At 37.4% G+C, this 27,003-nt stretch overlaps 1 protein-coding gene across 1 annotated transcript; it reads right to left on the bottom strand.

Moving 5' to 3' along the window:
• Nucleotides 1–319: 319 nt before the first annotated feature.
• Nucleotides 320–23,833, bottom strand: trx (histone lysine N-methyltransferase trithorax). The gene is made up of 13 exons (XM_073077349.1): nt 23,174–23,833; nt 20,316–21,546; nt 19,929–20,120; nt 19,494–19,843; nt 18,820–19,410; nt 18,538–18,714; nt 17,938–18,147; nt 17,241–17,402; nt 7,331–16,930; nt 7,020–7,243; nt 5,255–5,382; nt 4,558–4,748; nt 320–3,487 (listed from the first exon to the last, which is right to left on the bottom strand). Exons 1-13 carry the CDS (start codon nt 23,351–23,353, stop codon nt 3,314–3,316), a joined length of 13,410 nt encoding a protein of 4,469 aa, XP_072933450.1. The 5' UTR covers nt 23,354–23,833; the 3' UTR covers nt 320–3,313.
• Between the last annotated feature and the right edge of the window lie 3,170 nt (nt 23,834–27,003).

Here is a 27,003-nt window from a genome sequence, read left to right as displayed (position 1 = left end):
ATCGACACGACAAACAGCTCAGTTTGCCGAGGCTGCGTGTGCGGTGCGTTAGTATTTAAAGCGGTGCGCTTTTGCCGTGGCGAGGAAGTCTACTGCACCTTGCAAAAGAAACCCAACGCGCCGTGGCACCGTTACGTTGGATTATTTTCGTCCTAAGTGCGTCCTAACCCCTAATACATTCCACGTGCTCCACGCGGCTTAGGTCCTCCTAATAGGCCCTACGGTGCGAACGCTTGCTCCGTATCTCCATATATTTTCCTTTATGTAGGGAATTAGACATAATTACTTAAATTGACAGATTTTCAAATAAAACAAAGTGTTAAGCACATTTTAGTATTTTTTATTTTTGGTAAAATTTACCATAATACAAAATAATGATAGAAATAAATAAAGTAATAAAATGTATAGACAGGTCATAGAGAACTATGCATTGTAAAATTGGTGCTTTTAAAGCAATAAAATTTATAATAACATTAGGCAAAATGGCATGTGTACATTAAAAATAAAAGCATTATTTTTAACACAGAAAATAATATCAAGAGCCGACGTTTATACATAATTAACGAAAGATTAATGATTCAGTAATCACTTGGTGATTTGGTCTTTCTAATTTATTATAATTTATATCAAATTATTAAAATTCACATGCACACATTTTAAAGCAATTAGGATAATTTCCTACCACATCTAATTACCTCTGAAACAGATTAGTCAAACAAAAACAAAATAATGTAATGGACAAGAAATGGAAATGGACATTACAGAAGGTATAGAAGGAAACATATAATCCAATTAAATTATATCTGATAAAAAAACTAATATTAAAATAGACAATAATCAAATTCATAGCAATAAAATTATCTGTACTTTTATTATTATCATAAATCGATGTAGACTAATCGACTACCTCTTGTATCAAAATGTAGAGAATCTATGAAATAAATCATGGCTTGCTACTTGTATGGCCAGATCCACATTATGATAAAACTAGTCTATTGTTTTTAGCGGACTATGAAAAGTAAAATATGCTTATGAACAACACTTGCAAAATATTCTAGAATGTTATAGTTACCTCTAACATATGATAAGATAATGAAGATTTTTTTTTATACATAAGAGATATTTTATCATTAAAATAGATGGCACTTAAAGTCTTGTAGTAAAGCCTTAATACTGACTAAAAGTTACATAGAATCTTTTATCAAAAACTACAAATCGATCATGATTGTTTGGAATCTAAACAATAAATTTCTATACATATACAAGTATGGGAATATTAAGCAATTTTCACTTAGCTAATTTTGGTATAAAAGTTTCAAAACGTTCAATTGTATAAGATAACTATAACATTCGAAATTAATACATTAATTATTTATCTTATTCAAGTTGTAAATGTCTGAAATTTGGTGCATTATGTTCATGCTGAATTGTTAATCGTTTTAAAGTAGATATGTTATCAGCTCTATTGATTTCGAAAATACTTAAGGACATGTAATATTAATACTGCTTGTCAGATGCAGTCTCGAACCACACGTTTGCATCTATATGCGCCTCGGCATCTAAATTATACACTATTAAACAATGTGTTACATTAAAATTGTATCCACTGGTTCATTTACAAAATTATGTGATGATATTGTGATGCTTAAGTTCTATGTATAAATTTAATATATGGATAAAACACCCAGAAATTAAAAAAAAAAACAATAATAAAAAAAACAGTTGATTCAAATAAAAAACGCTTTTAAAACCCAAACTGTGCTGAAATGTATTAAAGCTAATAAATGTGCATTTCAATGATAAATCATTCCGTGTGGCTAGGAGTTTACATTCGCGTACTCGCGTATTCGCGGAGCGCTTCCGTGTGACAACAATCCCTCCGAGCCGCCCCATACACCAATAACTTATTATGTACACAATAAGTAATGCTCTATAAAATACAACCTACCACTATGACTACAATAAAACGATTTGTCGCTTAACCTCATTATTATGACAGATAATTCCTCTTATTTACAAATTAACTATACATACAATACTTAATAGAATTACGAAAAAGTAACATTGTACTTTTAACTTGCTACCCTTTTTTTCGAATGTACTAATTTCGTTTATATTAATAACTAGTTCCTATCGACTATATACATGTACACCTTTATGTTAGTCGAGACTTAACTGATCACAAGTGAAGAAATAAGAACAAATAAGGAACAAAATAATGTACACTATGCACTAACCATTGTCGCACCCACGTGGGTCTAACACGTATCACATCCTGGCCGAGAGCAGACTTCCATCCACTCTTAAGCCGCTAACCGTCACATTCTCTTAAAAAAATACAACTAAATTTATATACATAATATGTAAAACTTATCACAAAATAAGATACAATTTAAGTAAAAACAATATAATATACAATCTAACAATTTTAAACACTGGGCAGATTCAAGAAGGAGATCATAACAAGATTCATGAAAACTTTGCATCCGATTCTCGTCAGCGGATTCGAAACGTCAACAAAAGATGTGGAACAACTCGATATGTGATTCCGACTTATTGTCTTACATACATATTTACATTTAAAAATTGTGCTCAACCCAGTATTTTTACGGCACATATACATCCAGTCCTTAAAATTTTAAATATCTTATAGACATTTAAAATTCTAAAGTGATCTAACAATTTACATGTCTGTTATATAAACATTTCCGTTCTAGCAACGACGTACTTTTAGGTGCAGGTCAAACAGAAGAGACATGTGGCACCAGTAACAAATATTTTCATATAAAACATATAAAAGGATGAAATACACCAACAATCTAGCGTAAACGTGCCGCTTCGGTACGTTTTGTATGAAAATATATGAAACGAGCGCAGAGTTCGTTTATCGTCCATTCCCGATATCTCTTCTACCTGACCATCTCCTAAGTTAAGGTATTTTCTTACAAAGTGTATTAATGTCTAAATCAGTATGTAGTGTACTTATATTATGCTATCAAAAAATAAAATCCTAGACAACTTGACTTGATGCGAAACACTTATATGTTTATAGCAAAAATGGTTTTGTTTATATTGTTAATAATTAAATACTATAAATCTGTTAACTAAGCCACAATAAGAAAGACTGTTACATATAACTATTTACGAGAATGTTATATTTAGACGCTTGACATTTGTAGTACAAACAGTTGAGTTCACGTTAAGATACACTTGCTAGCTAGCGTTTTCTAGTCATATTATCTAACCACACCACATTGGACTCCTCGGTATTGATAGTATAATTGACACAACTCACTCACTCACATCGTCGATATTAATTGAGGTACTTGCGACACTTTTTAGCGCCACACGTGCATGGTATCTTAACCTCCTCGAATGGGAATTTGTAGTCGTACGTGAGTTCCTCCCCGACCGTGATGCGTCGCAGAGCGAAGATCAAGATGTGCTTGTGGCCGTGGATATCCACCACGCGCGAATAACAGTTGGGCTGTAAGAAAATACATTATTTGTTATACATTTTGTTAATGTAGTATGAGGTCCACGACAGAAATGTGCATAGTTTAAAAGTATGAAATAATGTCTAGTCCATAAAACCATATCACTAGTATCATTAGCAATTTAGTTTAAAAACTACTTTTGTTTAGATGAAAGAAGCTTAATAAATAAGCACTCTACTTGCACCCTGTCTTTCGAATAGTGTTTAAGCGATTGGTAACAATTTCAGATGGTTATAAATAATAAGAATTTTAAATAACTTCGCTATTGAAGCATCTGTATTCTGTAGTTATTCGATTCATTTATTTAGATTACAGTTACTGTTTTAGATATTTCTCCAACATTTACTATTTTATTTTAATTACTAATCTAAGAACGTTGAACGTTCCATCTCGGTACCTACGCCATCACATTAGTAAACTTTTCCACATTCCTGCGTGTAGAACAAACATCCTCAAACACTCCCCTCTTCCTCGAATTTGCGCCGAATACAACCGACTATGCAATATAGATAAGGAATTCGACATTTACTTTGATACATTATCTTCTTTAAAAAAATAAATTTTAGCACATAAGTAGCACCTATCATCATCATCAGCAACCCATTACTGTCCCACTACTTATATCAGTAGAACTTATATCATAGTTAAATGGCACAGATCGAAACTAGTGGGCAACAGTTGCGGTTGTTTCATTATTACCATGCTCAGTCAGCATTATAATGGTTGCGTATGGTTCGATTTCTTCCATACAAATTAAAAATACAGACTAATATAATATAAACGTTGTTCATGCCTATAATTGGCACTCATACGAACCTTATATTATTAATACTACTATAGTGTACTTCTAAGTACTATATAATGTATTGTGTGTGTTGCTGTTGGCATGTAAATAAATAAATAAATAAGAAGCAGTACATAAAAATGCAGGTCAGACCGAAGGAACGTGACGCGCCGACGCCACGTAGCTCACTCATCGTAGCGTTTCTAGCGTTCAGTAGCCTGTAGTACGTTACAAAGTGACCTGCGTCTAAACTACAACCTACGTAAGAGGACTCACATCACACGAATGGTTGATGAATCTCGCCGCGTTGCCCTTGAGCGTGGCATCGACGACGAGGTTGTCGTCGATGCGGAACATGTAGCAGCCGCCGACGCCGCGACGCCCGCTCATCGCCTCGTAGCGCTTCTCGCGCTGGTCGGCCAACACCGCGCGGATCACCTCGCCCGCGTACTCTATCACCATGTCGCCTGGAAAGAATTTTAACGTCTCATTTGCAATTCGATTTTTGTTAAGGATGTGAAAGAAATCATGCAGTCTACCTGATGTTAATTACACGCTACCACTATTAGACATATTATTATGTAATTAACCACAGACAGGGTTGATGTCCTTCATAAGGTTGACCACAGATACATTGGTGCCCTTGGGTACTACTAGTAGGCAACACCTCAAATAAATGTCTCTCCCTTCAAACTGCACCCTTCAATCTAGAACACAACAGTGCTACCACTGTCTTTATAAGATAGAAATAAGTTTTGGTCCCTTTGGAGTCAAAACACGAAGAGTTTCACGACTTTCATTGTATAGCAAAATTATCTATTAAAAAACGTTACTGTTAGTGAAAAAAATACCATTTTCCATTTACTGGACGTTCAGATGATTTAATTTAACACAAATTGATATAAGTTTTACGCCCATGTTTATTACTCTAAAATCATAAAATAATATAAAACATAATCTTAATAGAATGTACCTTCTTCAATGTCCCGTTTACAGAACAAGCCTCGTCCGTGTATATGAGATCTGTAAACACCAACAGATGCTTTCGACGTCTCCTTCAGTTGTCTAAATCTCATCGCCGGAGGTAATGTCGCCAAACGCCTATAGAAACAACAATATATGACGTTAATAACAATACATAAGACTGTGTATATTAAACTTCATAATCACCCAATAAGTTTTTTTTATAATATAGGAGTAGCACACGAGCATGCAGTCCACCTGATGGTAAGTGGCTACTGCCGCCCATCGGTTCGCTACCCCTGAGGACTAAGGTGGAACGCCTCGGATAAGTATTTTTACCTTACCACAACACCAGAACACAGCAGCACTGAACACTGCTGTTATGAGGTAGAAATACGAGGGTGCGTTTTTAAGTTCGCGGAATGAGGGACAAGGAGGGAAAATAAAATGTCAAAATTATTTTTCTTTTTCTACATATTCTCATGCAAGACGAATACATTTTTAAGATCTTTGTATTAACTTATTTAAACCCTCATAAAAAATGTTTCGTCCTTGTCGGAAAAATTGCGTCCTTAACTTCTTCGTCTGTAGAAAATTTATTTCCACGAAGCTCTTTTTTCATTTTTGGAAAGAGATAATAATCGCTGGGAGCCAGGTCTGGCCTATAGGGTGGGTGATTTAAAATATCAAAGCTCACCTTATGCAGGGCAGCCAGTGCAATACGGCTTTTGTGTACGGGCGCATTGTCGTGCAACAGCAGGACACCTCTGGTTAATTTTCCTCGCCTTTTTTCTTTGATGGCTTCTTTTAACCGCTCCAGGATAGTTGCGTAATATTCTCCGGTTATAGAGACACCTTTATCTTTATAATCTATTAACAAAATTCCTTCTGAATCCCAAAAGACTGTCGCCATGAGTTTTCCGGCCGATTGTGACACCTTAAACCTTTTAGGAGGTGCTGTACCCTTTTTATGCCACTGCATGAAGTCTTGTTTAGACTCAGGTTCATAATGGTGAACCCAAGTTTCATCTCAAGTAACAATTCGATTCAATACAATATCTTTATCTTCTCCACAGAGGTCCAAAAACGCACGGGAACATTCAACGCGCTGTTGTTTTTGAGGCGGCGTGAGCATTCTCGGCACCCACCGCGCGCTGACCTTAGTCATGCCAAGATGGTCATGCAGAAATTTAAAAATGCTTGTATCCGATACTCCAACCATTTCTGCAAGCTGTTCCTTCTTTAGCCGAGCATCTTCCAGTACTATTTTTTCGACTTTCGCCATCGTTTCCGGAGTGGTCACCTCAACAGACCGTCTTGGTCGTGGGTCGTCTTCAAGTGAATCCCTGCCTAGCTTAAAAAGGTTGTTCCACTTGTAAACCATCGTTTTTCCAGGGCAACAGTCCCCGTAAACCGATGACATCTTTTCCATTATGATTTGCACAGACTTTCCTTGCTTGGTAAGGAACTTTATAACGGCGCGATGCTCGATTTTATCCATACTTTAAATTTTCTTCCGGATTGACTTGTTTAATTGTCGATAGTTTTAAAACTAATGATGCAATTGTGATAAAACTTTATATTTATATTATTTATGAGTCACTTAACACGTACCGCCCTTAACGAGGCCGCTATCCTCCCTCCAACCCCGCCATTCCGCGGACTTAAAAACGCACCCTCGTAAGTGTGGCGGTGATGCCGCCGGAGTCGAACCACAAAGGGTTTTACGAGTATCACCTTTGACTGTTACGATATAAAAGTTATAATATACGAACCTAGAAATAGAGCTATCACCCTCTTGTCCGCCGAAGGGTGGTGGTTCCTCCCTGAAAGGTGAGGCCATCCAGCTGAACATGTCGTGATTTTGTTTTCTAGACACGGGGCCAGTACGAGCACTTCCCCAAGGGCTCTCCTTGAAACCTTCGCTCAAGTCCAAGTTGTTGTCCCAGCTGCTAAGCGGCCTGCCCTGTCGTATTTTGTATTTAGTGCAACGACTCGCCTGTAAAATAAACACCAAAAATTAGAACTTTAAATACCACATCTAAACTATCAATCAATGAATATATTTTGTTTTGTTTCAACTTACCCCAGGAAGTTGCTCAATGAGGTATCTCAATGCGTTATTATTAAGTCCCAGAAGATGTGCTCCAGAAAGAGTAGATGTCAGATTGTACTGTATAAGAGGTAGACCGGATACTTTACGAGCATTTTGCACAGCGTCAATTACTTTAGCCCAGAGATCGGTCAATGAAGACGAGGTGTAATTGAAGCCGTCTTCTGAAGTCACTTCGTATATTAACTTCGGACCATCATCTTTTGGTGGATCGGGTGCCTGTTTGGGAAGCGATGCCTTATTTTCTTGTCCTTTTAGTACTTTACTTTGTTTCTTTACTGTGACTGTTTCACTGCTTTCAGTTTTCCTTTCTGTGAAAGGCCTTTTCATGACTTTTGCTGAAGAGTTCGATAGTTTTGCTGTCAGTGGAGTTTTATTACTTTCTTTCTCGACGAGAATCTTTGGTGGATCTGTTCCTAAATCAGCGTCTAAACTTGGCAACGATGCCATCTTAGATGTTTTTTGCACAGGCTCGATATTTCGTGACATTTCTACTTGTGTTGGAGCTGAACTTGTATTTGCTTGATGCATTTCCGCTGACAACTGCATAGCTCTCGCTGCATCGCTTTCTTCTTTTTCTTTCTTAACTCTTTCTAATTCCATCATTCGTTTAGATTCTTCAATAGCCTTTTCTAGATCACTATCTACGTTCTCATCCTTAATATTTAGATCAGGCATATCGTGACTAACAGGTCTTTGTTTTGGTACCGGTGGTGCCCTGTTGGTCGTTGTTTTTGTAGAAGCCTTACTCTGACCATCTCTGTGCAACGGTAATACTCTGTTCATTGGCCGCATAGACATAGGATTGACCACATTAGTAGGTATCCCAGATTGCTGCGTCGGCGGCGCTTTAGGCAGCATAATACTGGAACTATTTTGAGTTGGTAAGTTAATAGTATTGTTCTGGACAGGTATGCAAATCATATTACTAGAATTGTTTTGATTTTGAAGAAGATTAGTATTACCCTGAATAGGGAAATTTATATCGGCAGCTGCTTTAGATGCAATTTTAGGGTCGACTAAGTTGTTTTGCACAGTGATGTTAACTGTGTTATTGCTTGAATTAACGTTTATGTTCATTGGTGCACTATTTGGTATCGCCTGGAATGGCACATTTATCATCGTACCACTGTTTTCGCTCTTTTGCTGGAATGTCAATGGATCGGTCGCAATTCCTGGTACATTGCTGTTGTTATTATTAGTAACCACACGTATATTGTGCTGTTGGGGTACATGTTGATTTATATTATTATCGAGGTTAGCATTATTTATTCTATTCCTCTCTGGTAGGTTAATTACTCTATTATTTTGTGAGTTCATCTGCATGTATCCAATTTGATTGCTAACGGATATCGTGTGGTTTTGCTTGTCGTTACTTATAATATTTACTTTCGCGCAATCATTGCTCGGAATATTGGGTATAGGCATACTGGGAGCAGGTGGCGGACCCATAATATTTTTACCTCTTAACGTTTCTGGAGCAAATTTAGGTGACTCGTTAACTGGTAGAGAAGTTCTATTAATTTGTGTTTCAACATTTGGTATCTGATTTTGTGTCGTGTTGTTTGTATTTAAACTGCAGCTGTTAATGTTCAGTTGCGTATTTCCAGGCATTTGGTTATTTAACATCTGATTTTGGCCGCCATTGGTGAGGGGCTGTGAATTATTTAACATCATATGATTTGAAGGACCAGGCATCAGATTGTTGACATTATGGTCTGTTGTATTATTGCAGTTCATTAATATTTCATGTCCAGTTAAGTTATTCTGATTGTTGGCTCCGTACATGGAATTATTACTTACGTTGTTCATTACCATACTGTTTGTATTATTGACTCCCATTCCATGTACTACATTTCCTGCATTATTGACATTCATGTTTGTGGTGGAATTCATGTTAGAGCATATTTCAAATGTAGACTGATTACTTGAAAACTGAGCGGAGTTATTGGAGCAACTACCACTGCACGAGTTTTGTATTTCATTTTTGATGTCAGGGATATTAGGCACGTGCATCAAGGGGTTATTCATTGACTGGTGATTTGTGTTGGAAATTTGCATGTTGTTGTGCATATTCATATTATTTATTGAATTCATATTATTCATTTGATGCTGCATTAGATTGGAGTGCTCCATAGAAGTTCTATTATTTTGCATTTGGGCCATCGTGTTGAGGTTCGGCATAGACATAGAATTATTATCGTGTCGATTATTATGAATGTTGGACATGACATTGGAGTTATCCATTTGGTTGTTCATATTCATATTCGAATTTCCAGACATATGATGCATGTGCATATTATTGTCCATCGTCTGTCTGTTATGCATCTGATTTGGCACGTGTTGGTGCATGCCCATTAAATTAGTATCGATATGTTGCCGATTATTTTGCATTTGCATAACATTAGACATTTGATGTTGGTGATGATGTCCTATGTTATCCATTTGTCTATTTTGTGGCATAGCCATTTGTTGATTCAAATGCATATTGTTATCGACTTGTGCGCGGCTGGCATTGTTAGTCATGTGATGGTTCATTTGTTGCATGGTATGCATTTGCTGGTTGTGCATAGAATCCATTGATCTATTTGAATGCATTTGATGGTTCATATTGTTAAGTCCATGTCCTTGCATATTTTCCATAATCATTCTATTGTTTTGCATATTGTTCATGCCTGACATTGTCTGATTCAAATGCATATGAGACAAATCATTAAGGTCGGAACGATTTAAGTTGTGATTATTAGACATGTTATGCATATTTATATTCTGGTTAATAAGGTTGCTAGTATCCGGAGTACTTCGACTGGAAAGCATATTAGACTGGTTGTGTGTTTGTTGATTGCTTATCATGTTATCATGGAATGATCTATTGGACGTTCCTTGATTAAGTTGATTTATTTGATTTGTATTTTCCAATTGACGATGATGCTGTTGTATTTGTCCATTCATTATATGTATTTGGTTAGACGTGAGTTGATTACTCTCATGTGACATCATTTGCATATTCCCATGGGCCAAGTTTGATGTATTCATAGAGGAACTCATCATGTCATTCTGTTGATTACTTTGCTGATTACCATTGTCGCCTTGCACGTTCGACCGGTTAATGGACATTTCTTGACATGCCATGTTCACATTTTGCATTGAATTATTTACCGAATTCAATATTTGTACTTGTCCATGAGACGCATTGTTTGAAGCTGAGCACATCTGGTTCTGATTATTGGTTATAGAAATAGTATTTTGGTTATTTTGCATTTGTGGGCGGATAACATTGTGCGGTATTATGCTTATGGCTGGAGAGTTGTTCATATTACCCGCTACTTGACAACTGCTTAATTTATGAATATTTATTTGGTTTTGCATGCCATCTGCATTATGTTTATTGTCACTGGGCCCCATGTTTTGGAAACTTTTATCATTCTGAACATGCGAATGGGATGCCATTATTTCCTGTGAGAAATTCAAATGACCACCTTCAGTTTTCGAAAGCGCATTAATCTTGCTTAGCTTCATTGTTGTATCGGCGTCAAAGTTACTAGTCATGGATGAAGGTGGATAAATATTTCCCGCTGTAATTTGGATGACATTATTGGATGAGGAATGTCCTGAAGAATGATGACTGACATTTATGTTAGAATCAAATTGATGGGAAGTAATGCCTGACACATTTCCAGTATTCGATACCGAAAGAAGGCAGTTCTGATTCAATTTTTCAGTTTCACTATGAGTATGTTGTCTACCAATAGCGATGTTATTTTGAATATTTATTGAACTGCTTGAAGTAGCTGTGTTCTTCATAGTGATATTGTGCATGTCAATTTTATTATCTGCCATGCCCATACCATTGTTCGTAGTCAGCTGTCGCCACGGAGTAGGTGATTTTATACTTTGAGTCACACTTATTGTAGGCACACTTGTGCAGTTTGAACTCTCCTGTAAGTTTCCACTTATCTCAATCACATGTGAATTTTCGATTTTCATGTTACTATTCATTTTATTCGATGACGGTGCTACTGAGCTTGACACGATAGGCTGAGATAGAGGTATGGACTGCATTGAGAATGATGTCGACGAATTCGGAATAGACTGCGATATCGCCATCACTGGCTGTCCCGTCGATGAAATCAACGTCACGTTCGGAGACATCGATACATTGTTAGCTTTAGATATATTAGCCCTTTGCAAATTTTGTGAATTTGACAAGGACATGCTATGAATCTGAGACGTAATTGGATTAAGATTCTGTCTGCCAGTTATAACAGCGCCAGGCTGTGATCCGCCCATAGAAACAGGACTCATCTGTATTAGTTTAGGTGTTTGTCGATTAGCATTAGGTTGCTTATCCGGTAAGGGTTGTAGCGTCAAATTTGGAACATTAGACTTTAGTGTCTTTAGCGTTTGAGGTGTAGACTGTACAGTTTGTGCTGTGACAACATTAGCTGCAGACGATACTGCTTGAGTTACACCATCGCCAACATTGTTAACAACAACATATCCTGTCGGCACTTCAACAATCGGTTCTATCTTACTAGCTTGGAATACTTGTGTTGTTGTCGCCGAAAAACTGCTGTTTTGAGCAAGAACCCCTTGCATTGCTGTCGACACAAACTGTTGTGATGACATCACAGTATTTTGCACAATTGTTTCAAGACCGTAGTAAACTGGTTGAGTTGTGGTCAAGTACATACATCCCGATGGATCCGTCACCATTTCCAAGGTTGGAGTAGACCCGAGCAACACTTGGTCATTACAAAACTGAGGCAATATTGTCCCTTGAGGTAAGATCGTTGTTCCAGGCGCTGAAGAAATAAGTGTATTGCCTTGTGAAGATAATCCATTCGGTATAATAGTAGTTTGACCATTTCCAATTCCACTTTGAGGAACTACAGTGGCACCTGTTTGTATTGTGTTGTTAGGAAGAAGTGTTGCTGTCTGAGATGTTAGATTTCCAGAAGTGAGCCCCTGAATAGTTCCTTGGGGTATAATAGTGGTACCATTTTGCAAAATCGTTGGCCCATTAGGCCCTTGGGATAGAATACCTTGGGCTTGTATTGCTCCTTGAGGCAAAATCGTGGCACCTTGCTGGATAGCTTGTGGTAGAATTCCAACATTACCTTGAGGCAACAAAACTGGTATTCCGCCGCTAGGCACAGCAACTAATCCTCCCGACTCTGTTTGCTGTATTTGGAATGTTTGAGGCACAAGACCACTTTGTGAAATAAATTGTGTAGGCCCTGTCTTAAAATCTCCTTGTGGCCCAATGGTTGCTATATATTGCATGTTTTGGTTCTGTTGCTGAGATAAGGCTTCTACATATGACATAATGTTTTGATTTGCTACTGGTTGCACAATGATCGAAGGCTGCCCAGTCTGGTTATTTGTTTGCAATTGAATTACGGTATTGCCTGCTCCTAAAGGAGACTGATTGATAGTTGTGAATGTCTTCTCCAACTTAGTCTGTTGCCTCTTTATAGTAGCCGGTTTTGGTATTGGTCTACCTCTTCCACGGTTTGTGTTTTGGAAAATAGGCTTAGGTTGAACCTGCGCTGGTTGCTTTTTGGGCGACTTTTGTGGTACACCCGGTATGATAATTTGCTGTTTATTTTGAGAATTTGGTGAAGACAATCTTTGTGCGGTCATTGCAGGCACTACGATTGTTGGGTTTCCTTGTATTTGTGGTCGAATCATTGGTTGAAGGTTCTGAATTATTGACGTATTTGGCATTCCTTGGATCGAATTCACTGGTAAAGCAATAGATGACGCACTTGCCATATTCGGAAAGTTTGTCACTTGATTCTTTCCTTGGTACATTGGCGTGATGTTGCCTGCTTGATTAGAGGGTATCGTAAGGACCTGGTTGGAATTCGACGATATCACTTGTATGCCTCCAGTTCCAGACAACAACTGTGCCATATCTGCTCCACTCTGAATTTGTTGTAAATTTGCAGTTCCGTTTCCTGGTTTTACACAAATATTGTAGGGTAGAATTCCAGGTTGTGTTATAATTTGTGGCGTCATTATTTTCTGTCCGGCTGCAGAACTTGTCTTAGGAGGTGGCAGCAACATTTGTGGTGTAACAACAATTTGTGGAGATGAGAGGACTTGTTGATTGGCAGACACTTGAACGTTAGTTGTTTTACTCTGATCGAAAATGACAGTGCCGGATTTCATCTGTTCGGTAATAGTCATGGTCATTTCGTTATTGGGACCCGGCGAAGGGGTTTCGACTATAGTTCCGTTGATTGTAATCTGTCTCGTGTTAATAGACGTTCTCCTCGCAGCGATACCTTCTGCCTTAACGGTATTATCCGTTCCACTTACAACACCAGCGTGAATTATCATGGGTTGTGCGAAAGCACCCTGGAACGCATTTTGCAACGTTGTCAGAGTTCTATTTTCCGGTGATTTCGGATTTTCGCTTTCACTCTCACTAGTCGACATCATATCACAAGAAGGAATGTGTCTATCGTAAGATTCCTTGTTCCTATAGGTGCATTGACACCTGTCGCATCTCACTACCTGTTCCATCTGTCCTCCAACAACAGAGGCATCATCCAGAGGTCTCATGACAAATTCGGGCTGACCGCTTATGGAATTTCCAGCAATGGTTACTGTGTATGTACTCTCGGTTCCACTAGCCCTATACAAAAATTGATTTGTTTGATTTCGTGACATATCACTGCTTGTGTTATCCTCCGCGCCATCGAGTTGTTGAATTGGCGTAAAGTCGTTATCGTTGGGACTTCCAGGGCGGGAACTACAAGAGCTTTCGGATCCCGACCAATCAGCTGCTCCGTCAAGTTGCGAGATTGGACTGCATTGTATCTTAGTGTAAAAATCAATGACATCTGGAAAGTAGCCCTCGGTTTTAGCCTTATTCTCGTTATTAATTTCGTCTTTTTCTTTAGGAGACGTGGTTCGGTAATTCAATCCTGATGAATGTGCTTCGTCATTTAAGTTGTTGGTACTAGACTCTCCCTTTGCTTTTTTGTCTGACACTCTTTCTCCTTCTTTTATTGTTTCTAGTGAACTTTCTGATAAGATCGATCTTTGGACTGGACTCAATTTACCAGTGACTGTTGAGGATTTACTCATTTTGCATCTTTTTATTGTAGATGACAAAAAGTTGGTATCAAATTTGTTATTCCATGTTAAGCTGCTTGATCTTTGTTGTCCACGTCCTGTGGTTAAAGTTTTGAAATTATGATTTTGTAATAACATTTCCGACTTGCTTCTCTTTAATTCTTTGTTTCCTGATTCTAAACGGGTATTCAACAGATCGTCAATAAAATCTGAAGATCGGGAGTCGGATTTATCATCTGATTGGCTTAAGGCGCCATAGAATTCATTATTCTTCAAATCCATTGCAACTAGATCTTCGTAGGACATTAATTTCGGGAATATGTCTTGCATTGATATACCATCAAGCAGATCGTGATTTAAATCTTCAAATATAGCGTCTTTCACTTCAGGTGGTAGAAGATCTGCTGTATTTTGTGGTTCCTCGTCATCCTGCTGCTCTTGCTTACAAACACTGTCAAGCAAAGTTTCCACAACTTGTTTTACTGCTAAATCTTCCAATGTAAGACCATTACCGAATTTTATTGGTGATTTATCGCTTTTCAACATAAGCACCGATTTACCAGAACCAGTCTCTAGGCTCTCATGCCATGCTCCAATCTCAGCTATCACTCTGTCCACAACTTGGACATCCATTGAGTGGTCAACAGTTATGTTCACACCAAAGTCAAATCCGGGTAGAGGTTCCGCTAATATTAGTTTAGTCTTTATTGTGTACCTTACGATCTTTGAAGGCTTTTTACAAGACCAAAACAAACGACTGCAGGAGAAATCAACCGGCATCAAGAAATCTTCGAAGTCTGACACTGATGGTACTATCTTCCCAAGGCTGTTGACTGTTAATGAACCCATGAGAAATTGTACTTTATTAATTTCGCTGTATCGCTTCTTCTTTTTGTCCAGTTCCACATACACTGGTCTTGTTAGTTCGAAGTCTGCATCTTTTTGTAAACACTTCTTTGGCACATCCTTGCCATGTGTAGGACAGAATACTCTCTTATCGTCCATAAATGCACAGCTTACTTTCCTTGCACACGCATAATGATATGTCTCACTACAGTTTTTAGCACAACATCCTACACTAGCACCTTTCGTCTCACAAACAGCGCATTTAATCATTTTGCCTCTTGAGATCGCTGAGTGTACATTTTGAAGAGAACCATCAATTTCTTCAAAAACTTCCGCAGACCAAAGTGCACAGTTAGCATGTATCCAATCATTTTGACCACAATACAGTAGTCGACCTTCCATAGCTGGTGCGCCGTCGCCAACAGATTTGCATAGAATGCAAATTCTTGAATCAACCATAGGATAGAACTCTAGCAATTCCTCTTCTTCTTTCTGTCCCTCAGATTCCAGTTTAGGCACTATTTGATCTAATGGCCGTTCCACAGAGTGCATTGCAGTTTTAACACCTTTGGTATCAGACATTACATGGTCTTTTAGAGACTCTGTGTCATCCTGCTCACCTTCCACCTCTAGATTAGGTTGTAGGCAATTATTTTCACAGTCAAACCATGGGAATGTTTCAGAGAATAAGTCCTTGTATATAGTTTTAAGATCAATATTTGATGTTCTATCAATAACAGCTTTCATGTCATGATTAAAGTCTTTCAATGAAACATAATCATCCATATTAACTCTTTTCTTTACATCAAGTAGAGTTGGAGATATTATCCTACTCATTTCGTCAAGTACCTCATCTATGGGTGTATCTGGATGTCTTATGACTGCAGGACTCAAATCTTGCTCACTGCGCGCGTGAGAGAAGCTTTTCACTGGCTCATCATCATCTGATATTGGCTCATATTTATCATCATGCAGTGTTGGCAACATTGTTGTTGCCTTCTCTGCCTTGTTTTGTGGCGGATAATTTTCATGAACCTCCACAAACGGTGTGTCGAATTCAGTTTTGGTACTGTAGAGACTAGTAGAGAAACATATTTCCTTATTTTGCATAAGTGGCTCCTGTAGATTTACAACTTTGTGTGAGGGATGTGGAATTTCCTCCTTTTCCATTTCCACATCTGTGAGTAAAGATGAGCAATGCCACACTTGAGACATACTTGGATTCTCGAACTTGTTTTGTGTGAAGTGAGTGTTCCGTCTCCCTCTTGCAGTGTTTCGGTAAACTTTTGTCTCTGATGTATTTTTCATGGATTCGTCACCGCCGTCAAAGTGGAGTTTTCGTATAGCTTGCGGCGACATTAGCCTATACGGCTTGTTCGGTACTGGAGTATTTTTGTGTGGTGTGAGTTTTAATAACGCACACGCCTTCTTATTCTTTGCCAGTAGTTTCAGAAGATGCAACAGTCTTCCTTTGAGATGTTCTGTTAACATCTTTCTCCATGGTGGATCATGGGGCATACACTTGCAGCAGATGTATTCAATGGATGGTGGTAATGCTGATAGTAACTGGTAACCTTCGCCAGATAAACCTTCACAGCTCGCATGTACCCATCTGCCGCACCAACCACACTCCATCATCTGCAAAAGATAAGTTGAAACAATGAGGATCCAAATATAAACTTTTTTAATACAAATAAAGTAATAAAAGAGCATGCAGTTCACTAATGGTAATCAAAAATGGTAAATGGTGACTGCGGCCCTCGCTAAAGACTTGATGGAAACACACATTTTTATTAAAACACAAAAATTGCGCCACGCTTAAAGTGGAAGTGGTGGCGTTATCTTCTCAACCGAACTATACTGGTACTACCACCTTTCAAACTATGATTTTGAAGCTACAGCATTAGTATCCAAATTTTTAATTTCAATAATAGTAGAACATAATTACCTTGCTGTCAAAGTCATTATCCCTGTAGCAAGCTTGACATAGTGGACAGTAATTTCCTTTTTGGCGCAATTTGAAACATGGCCTGCAGAAGGGTAGGCTGCCAACGAACTTGTTTACTCGTGGGTCATCACAGCTCTTGCATTTGAGGCAGGCACTGCATATCTGTTGAAAATAATAGTATGAAGTGTTAGTTATCACAGTATGATTTAGGGTTTTGTAGATAAATTTACATGCAGCCGACTGACTAAGATCCTCTCTAGAAGAGTTAAAAAATGACCTTTGTTCACTGCTGAAAATTAGCTTCAACTTACATCCAGCCACTGCCTATATCTTCAACCCACAACCTGTTTTTACCCTTTAGCTATCAATCCGTTATATTCACCTGCGGCTTGCGCCACTACCTCACCGTGCGCACGTGCGGTCAGTCACTATGGTGGTCCAGCGACGCAGCGGTCAGGTAAGTTGTGTGCCTGCACGAACTAAAGTACCTCGATCAGCCTTTTGCTAACATCTCGTCACATGCTCACCTGCGGTCAATCGCTGCGATGGTCAGGCGGCGCAGCCGGCAGACACGCAGCGTGTTAATGCCGTGTGCAGGAGCGACAGCACAGACCGGTGGCAGGGCAGGCGTATGCCATGAATCAAACGCACTAGTTGTCGTACTACATAGCCTTTAGTAAAGACGTCATATGTTCACCTGCGGCCAATCGCTGCGATGATCCGGCGGCGCAGCGGGCAAACACGCAGCGTGATAATGTCGCGCGCATGAGCGACAGCGCAGCCGGGCAGCGGGGCGGGCGCACGCCGCGCACCAAACACAACGCGCGCACGTCCAGCCGCCGCCGCCGCCCGCATCCTCCGCGCACCAGCTGTGGTACCACTCGCAGCAGCTCGAACACACCAACATCTGTGACAGTTAATAATAACAAATTATTATTTAATTTAGTTGTGAATACAAGTAAGATAGTTTTAAAATAACTCATTGCATTATGACTTCATTTACCTTTACAATATCTTTTGTCTCTAATTATTCAGGATGTTTTTAAGTCTATTGTAAGTATCTTTAGGGATTTACCTTGTCAAACTTGTATCATAAAACCAAATAAAAAGGGATAATAAATTAATATCTTCAACATTACATTTTAATATGAAATGCTGTACAATTTTTACTTTTAAATTCTCTGGAGTTAATATAAAAAAAATTGTCAAAACAGGCACAAATAGACACTAAATATGTAAATAATAATTCTTAATGGATAATTTAGTACATAATGACATAATGACTATAAGTACATACCTTTTCACTTCCTGCGCTTCCACATAAAAAGCATAATTTCGCGACAGTAAATGGAGCAGTTCCAATAAGACCAAATCCAGAACTGCAAACTTCATCCGGATCATAGCTCTCCCAGAAATCAACACAAATTAATTCTGGGCGGTTCTGAACATACGATTTCTGAGATCGACCTCGCACCTGCAATTAATAAAAATAATCATGTTTTACTATGTTGTAAAAAAAAGCACAAAAAAAAACATTTCTTATAAAAAATATTGAGATTATTATAGAAATAATACATACATTTGTAATATTCATCAACGGTTTCATTATTGTTGACTTTTTCGGTACCAGGTCCATAACAATCTCATCTTCACTCGACTCAGTCTTGTTTTGTGATTTAGTTGACACAACCGTTATTTGTGGTGGCAGAGGCGGTGGTGCTGGTGGAGTATCAATCTTTCTCTTCTTAGATTCAATTTGATTTTCTGCATCACTGTCCTTACTAATGATAGCTTCTGGGACTATCTGAGGAGCCTTATTCTCAGTGTCCACTTCAGAATCGCAACTGGATAAGTCTGTGTCCCTATCTTTCTCTCCAAATGGTCGTAAATTGGCTTCAACATCCACAAGACATGGTTTATCTTGTTTGGCTTTCTCTTCCTGTGTTGGGAATGTTGCAATAGGTTGTCCAAGGACAATGGAGGCACTCCTGCACACATGCTTTACTCTTGGTCCCTTCAACTCCATTTTCTGTCGCTTGGGATCTTCTGCCTGTTTTGATTCACTCTTTTCTTTCTTCCGAACCTTAACCCTTGTCAAGCGACGTTTCCTATTAGCATTGAAATCTTCGCTCGAATCATTGATTGATTCTGGGTCCTTTTGTGCCTTTTCCTGTAAACCATACATAAAACTCATGTTAAACAAAATTCAAAATATAATAAAATAATTTGCTTGATATTATTAAAAATGCTCACTTCAATTTTTTCAACTTCATCAGAAGATTTTTTGATGGATTTTGAAGCAACAGCTCCAAAAATATTTGTGTCATTATCAGGGTTAGACAAAGCTCCAAATACAGATTGGGTGCTCGCTGCATTAGTTGGAGTAATCCTTAATGGATTGGCTGATATTAATGGTCCAACTTGTTTAGCCTCAGCCCTCATGAATGGAGGCAGCATAGCAGTAAGTCCTGCTCTTATGTTTGGTGGCACTTGGAAGGCTTTTAGGCACATTCTTAGCCAACAAGCAGGACAGCGCGTCTTATTAGTACACCGGAGTAATTTCCATTGTTGAGATCGGACTATAGGAGGGACATGACAAGTACCTGCAAACAAACGAATTAATTATTAAATACTCTTCAATGAATAACAATAACTTGTAAATAGAAATAACAGTAAAGTTCGTCTTACCCTCTCCTTTCAAGCATTGCATCACAATCGCTCCAGCCCTATGTGAAATCTTCTCTTTTTTCAGCATCTTAGATATAAACTTGCGACAAGATTCACATGAATATATTCCAAATTTTCTGGCTTGTTTCACAAACCTGTAGAATCTTACGGCCCCACATACACCACATGTTACAGTGGTAGGTAGGTTGACAGCTGCAATTAAAATGTAATGATATTATAGAATCTTAATATGTGACAATTTGATTTTAAATTGTAAAAATAGCAAATCCCTTGAAGACTAAGTTGAAAGATGTCATATAAATATGTCTTTCTTACGACATATTGCTTCTGGAGTTGAACCATGGAAGGTTCTACCACATTTTAATAAGTGTGCAAATGGGAACTTACGTGAAACTGATGTAACGATAGAAAAAGGCCCGTCTAGGCCAGGGGCAGTCTGTGGTGTTGTGGTCAATTGCAGCCTGGCCTCTCTGATGATCACTTTTCCCCTTAAAAGTTGTGATGCTGTCGATTTCTCCTTTTCTGGACTAGCTGGGGGCTGCTTTGCTTCTTCGTCGCCACTACCACCAGGGCTCTCACTCTCCCAACTTTCCTCAGACTCAGAGCCACTGCTAGTACTTGTTGATGTACTTGCATCTGAAATATCCATGAGCTTCCTCATTGCGTGACCTGAACGCTCTTCCTTGTTTGATTCTGGTGACTTCAATTTTTCCCTACTCTCTATGTTAGAATCTTCATCTTGAGAGTAATCTTGTTCCTTATCATATGAGAACAAATCTCTTGGTATCTTTCTTGACCCAGTATTGAAACTTGTAAATGAGTGTGTAGTCTTGTCCTTGAAGAGATTTGTAGATGACAATGAATTTTTATCTCTACTCTTATTTTCATTAACTTTTTCAGATTCTTCTTCCTCTGCAGAATCTTCTTCATCATGCAAATTGTTGAAAACAAGTCTCTTCAACTTAGGCTTCTTGAGAACCTTCCCAGTGTTTACACTAGCTGATACAGTGGGTTGATCTTCCCCATCAATAAATCTTTTATTAGGCTTAATAACTCTGGATGAATGAGTGCTTCTCATTGGCAAAACAAATTTAGTAGTGCCACTCTCTTTCTCCACTGGTGATGCATTTCTTGGAGGTGGAGAAATACAACGACTCTCACTGAATTGTGAAAACTTATTTACTGGTTTCGACAAGGGGTTTAGATTCTTTTTCATATATCCCTCTTGATGGTCTGATGTTGATTTAGAACTTAAATCAGTTAGTTTAGCCGGTTTCAATATACCATTGAATGTTGAGTATTCTGTTTGCTTTAGTGATGACTTCTTCTTAATGATTGACACAAGAGGAGCATGATGCTTGATAGGAACCTTTTTAAGAGGCAAGAAAATGTCTTCGCAGCTCTCAACAGTACCAAATGTCACAGTCTTCTTCACTGGTTTAGGTTTGTCTCCCTTATTTGGCTCCATTTTGTTCTGTGATCTTGTTCGCACTGGTGATTTTGATAAATCAGATGTATTCTCTGAATTATCTTGTTTACTTTTTAATATACTGTTAGTCACTTTATTTTCACAAATGGCATTTGCCTCATTCTCATTATTTTCTTTCTTCTCTTCTTCCTGAAATATATTTTATCATTATTATTATTAAAATGGTTAGATAGCTTAAATGAACCTTACATCGTTCATTAATTGGTTTCAGAAACATGTATGTAAATATAACAATTTCTACATAGCTCTAAAAAATTATAGCCTCTATAATAAAATAGTTTTTTAACGTAAAAGATACTCCGTAATAAAAAAACAATTATTAAAATTAATGTATAATCAAAATATGTTATGTAGGCTCATTAGGGCACACTGTCTTTTGGAGTGTATAGTAAAATTACGGGTTAATTTTGCTGAAAGATTTATATATTTTTTTTTTACTTAATTATGAATTTATTCAATTCAAAAACAAGATAAAGATACAACCTAAGTAGTCACAAAAAATTGATTTTTCAAATATATGGGTTTAATCAGTTAATGAAAATAATACTGTTGGGGGAAAATAATAGTGGTGAAAAAAATAGCTAGAAAAGTAAACAAACATTTGTGTATATACGTTACAGTTTTCTTTAAGTTACTTCAACTCTGTGAAAGCTTTACAGAATGGTTCATTGATCGAGTAATTCTTTATGTTATAGTATTTTTGCTTTATATTTAATTAATACTATACGACTACAGTACTATGATAGATATATTATATGCATCTACTCAAAATATTGTACTATACTTATTTGTAGTTATGTATGTATTATTCATCAATTGTTTTTATGTATTGATACCTTAAGATCATTAAGATAAGAGTTCAAAGACAGAAACAAAACACAATATCTAAGCCAAAAATATCACTGAGTGAATATTTACTTCAGGAAACCTGCACAAAAATAGTACAACCGCATTGAAGGATCTTTTGTTAATCAAGTTAGACATAAAAACTCAGTGAATGTTTCAATGAAACAGTTTCCTGGTTAAAGAACATAGTATAGAAATAGTTTGCAGTTTACACATAAAAGAAATAATAATAACTCAATTATTATTATGACATTATGTATCTGTGTTATTCTTTCATTGAGGCCACACAAACTATTTGTACATATTGTGACATTGAGATAAGAAGGACATATTACTTTAAAATTTATATTTTATAACTTTAGCGCTACATTTTTCTTGTTGATAATTACATTTTCATGTAATTGAGCAAAAAAATTCTTATACTTTTCAAAAATAAAAATATGATTTGTATCTACTTTCTATTCAATGATTACTGTGTTAATTAATAAAGTTTTATCTTAAAAATGACAAATATATATAATCAGTGATGGTCTGATTATAAATACACATCATGCTTTATCAAGGACACCTTACAAAACACTGTATGTAACTTCATTGTCCTGATACTGTAAAAAGTTAGGTTATAATAACTACAAGAAGTCAGAAGATGAAATTATTCGTCTATTCTGAACTATTTTCATGTTTGCCTTTGCACCACTTCGCTCTGACATCTTTATTCTTTGTTGACATCACATATCATATAAAACATTCCCGAAAATCACATCCGAACGTTAATCGAACGCTTACGATACATTTGGCGCCTGGTTTACGCTTGTAGTTATTACGTAAACATAACATTTCCTTATGAACATTTCTAATTTTTATGTAACAATAACACAAAAGATATATTTTCACGTCCTCAAAGCATTACCTCCTTCTCCCCAGCAAAATCGTTGGCAGCCGAGCCACGGTTGGCTGACTGGGTCTCCGGAGCATTCTCATGGTAAACAGCACCCGACAAAACACTAATACGCTTTCTATTCTGGAATTTTAGCGGTTTCCCGGGGAACCTGGACCTTCCCATTTTGTTATGCACGTAAACGAAGGGCATTTAGTGCGTTCCCAGCGATCGCGAGGAAACTGGCGCGCATGCTCCGGGCCGCGCGCTCCGCAACGCCATTCCACTCATTTATGCAATGTGTACGACAAATTACGACGCAGTTTTCATCACAAGCACATCCAAACATAAACACCAATAGCACCCTTCACATTATCCACTAAAACTACCACTTTACACTGTTTTTGCAAAAGACGACATCATCCATCATTTTAATGGTCGGCTGATCGTTAACGCCGTAAGTCGTAACGCTTCCATTCAGCGGAGCGTCAGCGTCGATAAAACAAAAGAGAATGTAGTAGTATACTCGATACGAACACGCGAAGCGTCAGTAACGATATCAACGTTGTGTTCCATTTGTTAACTCAAACCGAATTATTGAAATGAATCGCCCGTAATTTGACAAAGATGGCTGTACGACGCGCTATAACAATAGCGAACACGAGTGATTAACGAGACGAGGCGCGCGAGGCCGCGGTGTGAACGACACCTGGCTCTCGGAGGCCAGTTATGGATTTTGAACCAATCGCGACGTTAATTCGGACCGGTATGAAAACAAACATGTCCGATGTCGCTCGCTACGTCTTGCTCTTGCTCTACAAGTGCCTATCTGCATAGAGACGCTTCACTCACTCTTCCTTCACTACTTTATCAATAAAAAATGTTGTTTTGATTAATCTGCGCGATGTGTCCATGGTCGCTGTTAGCATTTATTTTATTATAATCTATCATTATTATTGTAATTTACGTATGATAACGAAATATTACAAGGCTATTATTTCTAAATGATTTCTGTTATTGTATTCAGTACGTAACGTAACATCATTACGTAAATATTTAAATAAATCCGATTAAATAATATTATGGAACTATTGATGGAACCTAATAGAGAAGCCGTTGAAAGAAAAATATGCGATTGGAATTACATAATATTATAATCGTAATGTAATCGGTAGTGTTATAAATTATAATTGTATTTTTAATTTTTCATGTTTACTATGCGTTGAAATATTTCAAAAGTATTAAACTTTACAGTTCATAAAAGAAAAAATAATAAAAAGTAACAATTTACAGTAAAATTACCCATTTATTAATTAAATACTATTAACAACATTACATCAGTCCATTTTTGCGTTGAATACATTTCATTTCGTTATTGCAACTGTGGGTAGGTAATCAAAAAGAATCAGTGAGTGTTAAATATTCTATAAACTTTGAATCAGTGTGAGTTCAAACAATAAACATATAGGTACATCGTTCTAAATGCGTACAGTACCCGCACCCTACTTACAGTGAACCCCTAAACTCGACCGGTCGATCATGCGTAAAGGGCGGAGAAGGGATGCAAAAGGGAAGAGCATCGGTGCTTGAACCCTAAATAGCTACAAGCATCTAAACACAATCGGAGAATTTTACGCTTTTGAAACATTGTCGTTATATTTTTAATGTTGTCTTATTAATACTGACCTCTAGCGTGAGTTATGAGAACAAAAAGTTCCTTGCTGAAACGCTTCCTGAAATACATTGAGTACGGGTGGCATGTCCTCGAACACAGTTCAGTCGGATCGAAACTAAACAATTCACAATTCCGTCGTATTTTCACTTAAACACCACATGTTTTCTTTTATATTAGTAACTTTTTCACTAACACACTATGTTCCCAACTTGAAAACAACAATTCGCGTGTAAATATTATGGTAGGAGTAATATTTACATCACTTTCATTGCACTGGTGTTCGTGCGTGAAACTGTAGTAGCGAGACTGGCAAAGAGGCGCCGCGCATGCCGCGAGGGACACGGTGTAAATATAAAAATGGACAAACTCCCCTTCTGGGGGCTCACCCAAATGAATCACAGTACTTTACGATACGGTCTCTCACTCGGTAAACATATTTTTTTGAATAGGACAAGCGATCGCGGGGTGTAGAGTTCGTAATCACAGACACACGAATGCCGCGTTTCAAATTTGAGCGGTATCGAATTGTGGTGCTAACTTCCGTGTACCCCTCAACAAAATATTGATCGACGCGACTCCCGCCGTCTGTGGACATTTTTCACTGAGACCGCCTCTCGGAAGCAGGATAATCGCTGTAGATCAGCCGCTTACTATCCGTATTGTGCTCAAATGTGAGGTCCTAAGCGAGCAGGTAGAAGTTTTTTGTATTATTTGGGTTGACTAGAGTAGGTAAAAAAGTTTGTGATTCATACAAGTTGAAAAATCGAAGTTGGTAAAACATATTATTATTAAATTAATGTTGCGAAGCAGGTAGCTGAATGTAATCGATTTAGCTTCGTTATTGAATAGAGTTCAAGTTGAAATCTTCTTGTATTAAAGTTTATTTGATATAATAAAATTATAAGTTAATGAAAATGTGGTTGAAACTTTTGTGCATGTTTTTATTACTCAATTTCTATTAGAAGGCAGCAGTGTTATTTTCACCCAGAAAAATTGAGTACTCTATCGCGTGCAATTTGTTGACAAATTTATAGTCACAAATTGTACCCTCGTTTGCATTTATAGTCATTTTATATTATATTCGACCTGGCTATATTTCCCCTTGACTTATGCAGCATAAAAGCTTACCTACTCCTTTCCAACTAAATAATGCATCATGTTCCTTTCCCCAATAGTGAGTGGAGAAATATGGTGGTCAGATATTCTACCCCTCGCACCGCTGTCGCCTTCTAGATGGTTTAATACAGCTATCTAATGATAATAAGTGGGGCGCATTAATGTTCTTTACGAAGCAAATAAGCCGGTATGGACATTGGCGAATCCGAAGTTGTTTAATTTTGTTTTTATATATTTGTATAATTTGTATATTATGTGGAAAACATCATTTATAAAGAACTTGAGAGCCTAAGACTACTTTATGGTCACAAAAATATACCATCGCTTACTATAGCCAATTTTCGTTCCAATCATTTTTTATGATGGAAAGATGTAAGGAATTTCCCATCTACATATTTCATTTAACTTGTAATACTTTAGCCATACAATATAATGGGCCAAGTGAGAGTCGAACTCGCATACGGAGAGTTCCGTACAACCAATTTTTAATTTACTTTTATTACACATTATACAAACTCTGTAAAATTTTCAAGTGTAAAAAGAAAATAAAATAAATTTAATTCTGTAAAATTTTAGATCTATAGAACAGATAGGCACCGGAGGCTGAGCAATAGGATTCCGTTTTTCTTTTTACCCTCTAGCTACGGAAACCTAAGATTATAACGTCATCGTCAACCCCTTACTTTCCCACTGCTGGGAACAGGTTCCCTCTCAAAATGAAAAGGTTACCCGTAATAATATATTCATACATACATATATAGAAATAAATAAAATTAAGTGTCTATGATTTTAAATAAAATGATCTCGTATATTCGACATTTGTACGTGTAAACGATTGATCTCTATTTAACTCGATTCTGTTTCTCATCTATCTTATCTATCCGATTAAATATCTATTATTATACTATAGGACGTAATGGCGTTTAAATACGTTAACATTTGTAAAAGAATTTCTAATTTTCTAAAAGGAAAACGCAAACAGAAGAAATAAGAATAAGAAAAGTTAAGGGATTAGTCTCTTAACTATTTTCTTAGAGTGAATTTTTTTAGACTAGTGTTTCGTGACTTAATC

The sequence above is a fragment of the Epargyreus clarus genome, unplaced genomic scaffold (assembly GCF_041222505.1).
Source record: "Epargyreus clarus isolate Ecla_fem2 unplaced genomic scaffold, WU_Ecla_fem_2.2 ptg000010l, whole genome shotgun sequence".
In the NCBI taxonomy this organism is placed as follows: Eukaryota; Metazoa; Arthropoda; class Insecta; order Lepidoptera; family Hesperiidae; genus Epargyreus; species Epargyreus clarus.
Note: the sequence above shows the minus strand (reverse complement) of the source record. Positions and strands in the feature narration are given on the sequence as shown.